The 8,557-nt window shown below is 40.6% G+C and overlaps 1 protein-coding gene across 2 annotated transcripts in view; it reads right to left on the bottom strand.

Annotated features, from left to right (window-relative positions):
* Positions 1-439: 439 nt before the first annotated feature.
* GAD1 (glutamate decarboxylase 1) overlaps positions 440-8,557 on the bottom strand; it is a 44,512-nt gene continuing 36,394 nt past the window's right edge. The window contains exons 14-17 of one of the 2 annotated variants that reach the window (XM_009443704.3): positions 7,586-7,735; positions 4,472-4,579; positions 2,698-2,787; positions 440-1,882 (exon numbers count right to left, since the gene is read on the bottom strand). In XM_009443704.3, the coding sequence (XP_009441979.1) occupies positions 1,709-1,882; positions 2,698-2,787; positions 4,472-4,579; positions 7,586-7,735 (522 nt within the window). In that variant the 3' untranslated portion in view covers positions 440-1,708. The remainder of the gene's footprint in view (positions 1,883-2,697; positions 2,788-4,471; positions 4,580-7,585; positions 7,736-8,557) is intronic. The other variant, NM_001034113.1, reaches the window with a different exon arrangement.

The raw sequence follows: 8,557 nt of genomic DNA, 5'->3' as shown, positions 1-8,557 counted from the left end.
ACCCAGGCTGGAGTGCAGTGGCACGATTTCAGCTCACTGCAGCCTCGATCTCCTGGGCTCAGGTGATCCTTGCACCTCAGGTTCCCAAATAGTTGGGACCACAGGTGCACATCACCACAGCTGGCTTATTTTTATATTTCTTGCAGAGACAGGGTTTTGCCCTGTTGCGCAGACGGGTCTCGAACTCCTGAGCTCAAGTGATCTGCCTGCCTCAGCCTCCCAAAGTGCTAGGATTACAGGCATGCACCGCCATGCCCAGCCCATAATGATTTTATAGATGAGGAGCTTCAGAGCCTGTGACAGTGGATCGAGTCTCCTTCAGCTTAATCAGGGTACTGAGCATCACCTAAAGTCAGCCAATAGAAAGCAAATGGGCTATGGGCAACCCAAGGAACTCTAATTAGAAACATCTCTGTATGAAACACAAACTAGAAGAAAATTTTGTTCAAATTCTCCATGGAGAATATTTTTATTTATTTATATTCTTCTTGCATACTCTAAAACGCACAGTGTGAATTTCCCTTCTTCAAAAACAGTTGTGAGCCTGGTCACTTTATCTGAGATCTTCAGAAGGTCTTCGGAAATGTTGCCTTAGGTTTCAGCTAAGCGAGTCACAGAGATTGGTCATCAACTACTACAAAATTACAGGAGATCTAGTTATTATCCAACAGTTGCTAGAAAAGCATTGAGAACACCAGACGTACAGCCAGACAGAGAGGGTAAGAGAAGAGCAGATGCTATTTAAGTAACAGGATTTCCATATATTTGACTTTATGTACAATCTTAGAATTCTCTTACAGACAGTAAAATGCTTAAATCATTATTTTAAGGGCACTCTAATATAAATACAAATCTCACTAATTTTAATCTTTTCTCTTTGGCTCACAAATGCACGAAAATACCATAAACAGTTTTCAGAACTTACTTCATATATAAATAAGATACATTACAAATGGGAAGAAAATACAAGACGCCTCTTTAACATGGTACATCTCTGAATATAAATAAGCAAATATTTCATTGACCTACAATTAAACAATCATTGAAATCATGACACATAGTCTCCCCCTCCCACCACCAAGGTCAGACAACAGGAATTTACACAATCTACACAAATTAATCTCTAAAAATACAGCCATAGTACACCTGTAACAATGACTCTGCTACTATTTTCCCCTAACAGGATACTAATGGGGAGGGTGTGACTTGTCATTTGGTGGTGTTTTTTCTCATCCATCATCACTTCAGGTGGAGAAACGCTGACAGTGAGGTCGATTCTCACCAACAGCATTTCCCTTGGCCCCTAGGACATGGCGTTTTGAAAAACAGTTTTCCTGGAGTTGTTGGACAAGCTGGTTGGCAGCATGTTTAGCTCCTCAGTAACTGCTGAAGGTAAAGTGAATTCTCTTGGAGCGGGAAACATGCTGTGATCTATTACTAAGCCACACTCACTATACATGTATATATAGAGAGAGGTATGTATAACTGTACATATATACTCTGTTCCTAATGTGCAACTTTTTAAAAAGAACACAATTTCCTGCTAACTAGAACAAACAAGCTTTAAGTAAGGTTTTAACAATATTCTTCAAGATATTATGTTTTCCCTCAATGAAATGGCCTATGTGTTTCAGCAACATATAGAGGTTTGTTCTGGAGTGCCAGAGGGAAAAGGCATTCCCATAAACTCATGTTCTGCGAAGGATGATTACAGATCCTGGCCCAGTCTTTCTATCTCCTCAATGAGGAAGTCAATGTCAGACTGGGTAGCGGCTGGGTTGGAGATGACCATCCGGAAGAAGTTGGCCTTGTCCCCTTGGGGCTGGTAGCCAACCATGGTCGTACCTGACTCCATCATCAGGGCTTTGATTTTTGGAGCCACCTTGTGATGGAAAACACAAAACAAAACTCAAGATTGATATGAACACCCTCTCTTTTTAACAATTCAACCCAACTTGCATTTTACTGTTTGTGTTTACATTGATATAAAAGCAAAGAAATAGTTCATATCCAGGAATCTTCGGGGGCTAATATCAAATGACTACCTGGTCACAAGTTCCCTCAGAAAGTACTGTGCAACTGAATTTTGAAAGTTAGTCATAGAACAATGATAGTAAAATAAAAAATGAAGACAAAACCAAAAAACTCTTATAGACAACACCACAAATTCAGGGTTTTGCATAACCCAGAGCCCAGGATACTGCCTGGCACACAGACTGTGTTTAACAAATATTTGTTGAATGGTTGGATGAATGAAATGTTATATAAATTAAATATAATCTTAAGAACCCTGGATAAGATATAAACTGGATATAGAAAACAGCTAGAATGAATCAGCACTACAGTGGGCCTGAACTTAAAATGTTATTGTAACAGACACAGTTTAATCTAGAATGTCCCTAGGAATATGCACATTATTCCCTTACCCTGCATAGGGCTCCTTTAATGAAGAACATCAACCAAGGACAGGGAGACAAGGTGCATCCTTTAGAAGTTCCCGTGGTAACCACAGTAAGGGGGCGATGCAGGCTCAAGAGGAATATAACAAGATGGCTCCCCACCACCCCATTACTAGAAACCCATCCCAAGGCTTTATTTTTTATATTTCCCCCACTAGAAAGGCACATTGGAATGAGGATGTCCTGACCAGCCAGAGAAATTGCAGAGGATTAGATGAGACAAAAAGCGAGTCCATACCTTGTGTAGCTTTTCCCGTCGTTGAGGGCTGTCTGGCACACCCCTGAGGCTTTGTGGAATATACCAAAAACAGACGTTTGTGTGCTCAGGCTGCAGAGATTTTAAAAGACAAACAAAGAAAATTAGGATAACTTGAGAGAAAGCTGTTCCCAAACCAATATGCATCCTTGGTGGAAGTCTCTTAGACCAAAGAAAGAGGTTGAATGTTCATCTCAAAGGCAATGTTACTTCCACACCAGGGAGAACAATGCCTCATTTATCCAGTCATATCTGGCAAGAGAGCTGTTCCCTACAACCAATTTTCTAGGTAACTAAAGTTACCGACTTTAAACATTGAAATGTTACAAATAATTACATTTGGGCAATTTTTTAAAAAAGGTATCCGTCTGTCCATGTTGTCATTTTGTAGTGCCTCATATATAGAAGATGATTGAAACATAGTTTGTGGATGCTGATGAATATTTTATTGAGTTTATTATATTGATATTGAATCTTTTCTTGATGACTCAGGACTATCATAATAAACATTAAGACTGGATATATCAATTAATAGGGTTGCTTCTAAAAAAAACCAGAAGACTCTTTCTACAGCATAAGGCAAGGCCTGTTGAGATGCCTCAAACTGTTTAGTGTCCCTCCTCTAAAGATTCCTGTGCTTTTTGAGTTCTTCCCTATTCTTGCTATAAAGTTTTCTCGCTGGTTGCTGTTTGCCATTACTGTGCCTGCCTCTAATTGGTTTGAGATATCACATTTGTTGTTTTTAATCGGCTATTAAGAGTGTTTAAAGTAGTGTGTAAATGATCAGAGCAGTGTCATTGATTTTAAACTGCCCAGGGCTCTTTTTTGTTCATTTGGTGATTCACATGTGTTCCTAGTAGTTTAGGTTGCCGGATAAATAGAATATATATAATGTTGACTGTAAGCAGTGTTATATTATACTGGCTTATAAGTGGACTTTCTTTTATTCAACACTGGCTCCTATTCTATCTTTCTTTATTCAAGTGTAAGCTCCATTGGGTCAGAGAATGTATCTGTTTTGTTCAATACTCTAGAATCTAGGTCCTAGCAGGAGGCCTGGCACACAGTGGGTACTCAGTAAACACTGACAAATACTTTGCTGTGTGCAGTATGCACATGAACTGAGGGCAGAGACAATTTTATCTTGCTCTCTTCCTTATGAGTCTATGTTAAGTAGAACCTTATTTTAGAACAAGTCTTGGGAGGTAAGAATATACCCATCCTATAAGCTTCCTGGAAATGAAAACCACTTTATCGTTTTGTAAAATTTCTTTTCATAAATTATATATATTTTTTCTTATAGAGACAGGGTCTTGCTATGTTGCCCAGGCTGGTCTTGAGCTCCTGGACTCAAGCAATCTTCCTGCCTTGGCCTCCCGAAATGCTGGGATTACAGGTGTGAGCCACCATGCCCAGCCTGAAAAACACTTTATCATAAAGGTTCAACACAAAACAAACCCAAGAATGATGAAGGATTCAGACCTGTCAAGGAAAGACCTCTTGTCTGCCAAAAGCTGGCCAAGAGCAACACAGTTTAAAAAGATGTAAAGGAAAAAGTCATCCCGGTGCTACCAGAAGAAAAGTTCACAGACATGGAAGGAATTAAAGAGAGGAATTAAGAGTGTATAAGAATAAAAATTTTGAAGCAGTTTCTGGCAACATGGGATTGATTTTCCCATGTTGCCAGAAGCTTCAGGAGCTTCCCTCAGCAGTTTTTCTGGAAATACTGTGTACCTGGTCCATGATGATTACCTACCTCGCCATTGAAAACCATCTCAAATTCTTCTCTGTTTTTAATCTTGGCATAGAGGTATTCAGCCAGTTCCAGGCATTTGTTGATCTGGCTTTCAAATCCCACTGTGCCCTGTTTTAAAGAGAAAAGTCATGTTTGTGGTTGCATTTCCCTGTGATGAGCATTTGGGAAGGCTATGCTGTCCCTGTCTATGGGAAATAAACAAAAAAAGTATTTTTGGAGATGGTTAGGAAGAACAATCTAATCAAATATGTCAGCTTTTTCACAGATGTGCATGCAATAAATGATGTGTGCCTGCTTCCTCTTTCAAAGGCACTCCAGTCTCTGGGTAGTTATTCTCAACTGGACCTATGCCTGATTCTGGTTTGCTTTAGGATGGTGCTACTCAAAGTGTCATCTATGAACCGAGGCCACTCCACAACTGTAACTGGTCTACAATCAAATGAGTGTAGAAATTGAGATTAAGCATAGGAAACTTTAATGGCAATTGGACAAAGGGATTTTGTCTGTTGACTCTAATAAAAAACAGTGGCTTGTTCTTTGTATGTTTTTAAATTTCATTTTTCTAACAATTAATCTTTAGGGTATTGGTCCATGATAGGTGAAAAACAACAACAACAACAAATAACTGGTTCTTCATCAGAAAAACTTCGAAAGATACTGCTGTAGAACTCATCTTTCCCAGCAGTAAGTCCTTATGAAACATGTCCCATGCCCTCTCAGGCAGGCAACCTTCCACATAACAGTGTTATGCCTTTTAGGTGACAGGCAGGCAGGTAGATGGGGAAGCCATTGGTCTCAGTATATGCCCTGATATTGCAATAGTTCCAACTATTGACAAACTGGTTGAGCATGAGTTTCAAAAGCCAGCATGGCTGATTAATAACAGCAGTATGAGGGTTGTTGAGTGGGTTGGTGTTAACAAGGAGAGCAGATGCACAAGGCTGGCTGTGGATTGCTAATGGGCCTGAGCAAAGTCCAGCACTGAGAAAGCATCAGCCTCCCCAGGTAGTGTCACTGCTGACTGTATACCCTAGTCAGTCCACTTAGGAATGAAGCCTGTACCAGGGTCCCATTTCAGCAACCAATCACTATGGTCAAAACCTGCAGCAGATGGTTCAAGAGGTTATTGTTAGAAACGAAAAAGAAGACACAAATTACTGAAACAGGTTGTGTGGTCATTATATTTCAAAATGACACGACTCCTTTTTTGTTGTTGCCGTTTATGGCTTTTTTTTTTTTTTTTTTTTTTGAGATGGAGTCTCACTCTGTTGCCCAGGCTGGAGTGCAGTGGCATGATCTCGGCTTACTGCAACCTCCCCCTCCTGGGCTCAAGTGATCCTCCCACCTCAGCCTCCTAAGTAGCTGGGACCACAGGCATGCGCCATCACACCTGACTAACTTGTATTTTTTGTAGAGATGAGGTCTCACTTTGTTGCCCAGATGGGTCTTGAACTCCTGAGCTCAAATGATCCGCCTGCCTTGGCCTCCTAAAGTGCTGGGATTACATGCGTGAGCCACCGTGCCCAGCCTATGGCTATTTATATATTTAAAATTCCTATGATTACTTTGTAATAGAAATCAAATTCAGACTATTTCTATATTAAGTCAAAATAGAGCTGGGTGCGGTGGCTCACGCCTGTAATCCCAGCACTTTGGGAGGCCAAGGCGGGTGGATCACTTGGGGTCAGGAGTTCAAGTCTAGCCTGGCCAACATGGTGAAGCCCTGCCTCTAGTAAAAATATAAAATTAGATGGGCATGGTGGCGCATGCCTGTAATCTCAGCTACTTGGAAGGCTGAGGCAGGAGAATTGCTTGAATCTGGGAGACGGAGGTTGCAGGGAGCAGAGATCGCGCCTCTGAACTCCAGCCTGGGCAACAAGAATGAAACTCTGTCTCAAAAAAAAAAAAAAAAAAAAAAAGACAAAATGACTTACTGAGGAAAAAACTAATAATCTACCAAATTTTTCCTACAGAAGAAATATTTGACTAGAAATTTTGCCGGAAAATCTTGTTGTTTGAGTGTTAGTTAGACAGTTAGACTCAATCTTAAACATAGAAATTATTAAAATTAATTTATAACAAAAACAAGGTATGTAATATAAAACTATGAAATGAAAATTTCTTTTCCTTGATTGCATACAAATATTTTTGAAACAAATAGTCAAATGGTAATCCTCTCCCTCACTCATATTTTGGGGGAAATTCCAATAGTTAGCTTTTTTCCTTAGGTACAGAAATGAAACCCAAAAGGTTGATGAATGCAGACACAGCATGCTACCATCTAAAAGTAGGATTTTTCACAATAAAGTATACATTTTCCAGAATGGTGTATTAACTACAAACAATGGGAAAGGCATTATTGAAGTTGAAGTTAAAACTGTCATACATAGCCCATGTTGAGAAGCCTCATAAAAGAATTCAAGGGGCCGGGCGCGGTGGCTCACGCCTGTAATCCCAACACTTTGGGAGGCCGAGGTGGGCGGATCATGAGGTCAGGAGACTGAGACCATCCTGGCTAACGCGGTGAAACCCCATCTCTACCAAAAATATTTTTTAAAAAATTAGCCGGGCGTAGTGGCGGGCCCCTGTAGTCCCAGCTACTCTGGAGGCTGAGGCAGGAGAATGGCGTGAACCTGGGAGGCGGAGCTTGCAGTGAGCCGAGATCGCGCCACTGCACTCCAGCCTGGGCTACAGAACAAGACTCCATCTCAAAAAAAAAAAAAAAAAGAAAAAAAAAAAAAGAATTCAAGGTTCTACTCAGAATAATGCAGTAATTTTACTTTTTTATCTTTCTCTATGCCAGCACTAAATAATTCTAGCATCCCCAAGGATTGCTGTAGAAATCCTTATCTTGGCATAATTTTTAGTTGTTATAAGAGAACGTTATAAGAAGACTTCATAATAGTTCAAATTGAGGAGACTGAACAAAAGGAGAGAGAATTTGACATAAGGAATAAAGTAATTTCATTCACAAAGAAAACACAGTTAATTCAATTATCTAGATATTGATTCCACATATAGTGAATTATCTGTGATATATCTTTGCCCCTCTTTTGCCAGCCAGTCTGTGCAAATTACGTTTCTGCTCTATTTCCTGAATTATTCCCTTCATACCTTTGCTTTCCACATCAGCCAGAACTTGAAGATATCCACGTGGCGGCCACACTGAATTGCCTTGTCCCCGGTGTCGTAGGAGACATCATACTGCTTGTCTGGCTGGAAGAGGTATCCTGCACACATCTGGTTGCATCCTTGGAGTATACCCTATCATGGAAATTAAGATGGGTGCATCTGCATTTACACATCAGAGATGTGGGTGGCTTTAAAACTGGGCTGCTTGGAAGGAGGGGCTTGGGGTCATATGCAATCTTTCTTCTGATGTCTTTATGAGGCCTTACACTTGTTCTGATGCCCTTTTCTAAAATCACTCTTGGAAAAACTGCCATCCCTTTGTCTCTGACTCTCTGATTAGAAAATGATCTTTCCGTCTCAGATGCCATCCCTCTAAGGGGAAATGTGTATGGGTGTCTGGGATTGTTTCAAGATTGGGAAGTGCTACGGCATTCAGTGGGCCAGGGTTAGAGATAGAAAATTCCTCAGTGGGTGGGATAGTTTCATGCTGTGAAGAATTTTTCTCTCCAAAAGCACTCTGGCAAAAGTCTTCCAACCTTTTCAGGACCTCCTATGACATTAACATGGATTCCACATATGAGTGGACTAAAGACGCTGTGCAGATTCTGGCTCCCACAGGCTGGAGACAGACTTTTTGGAATGCTTCTGTGTGCAGAAGTTTTACTGGAGCAACAAAGCCTTGGAGGGCAGGGTCCTAACATTAGGCATGTGAAGAAGGGAATATGAGGCTCAACCATTTACAGCAGCTTTTGGGGCAATATTCCTTGTGGCCCTAAGTTGATATTTGTAGTTGTTGTTCTGTCTCATTTATTTCAGTTCTTGGGACCACACGTTTATACTAAGAACTCCGAGTATGCTCCAGTGAGTGCTTTTTGTCCTCACTGAGGACAAAACTGATTGGATGCCTCACCTACTTGCTCTCACTTTTTTTGCGCAAACATGAAGGAATACTCA

The sequence above is a fragment of the Pan troglodytes genome, chromosome 13 (assembly GCF_028858775.2).
Source record: "Pan troglodytes isolate AG18354 chromosome 13, NHGRI_mPanTro3-v2.0_pri, whole genome shotgun sequence".
NCBI lineage: Eukaryota > Metazoa > Chordata > Mammalia > Primates > Hominidae > Pan > Pan troglodytes.
Note: the sequence above shows the minus strand (reverse complement) of the source record. Positions and strands in the feature narration are given on the sequence as shown.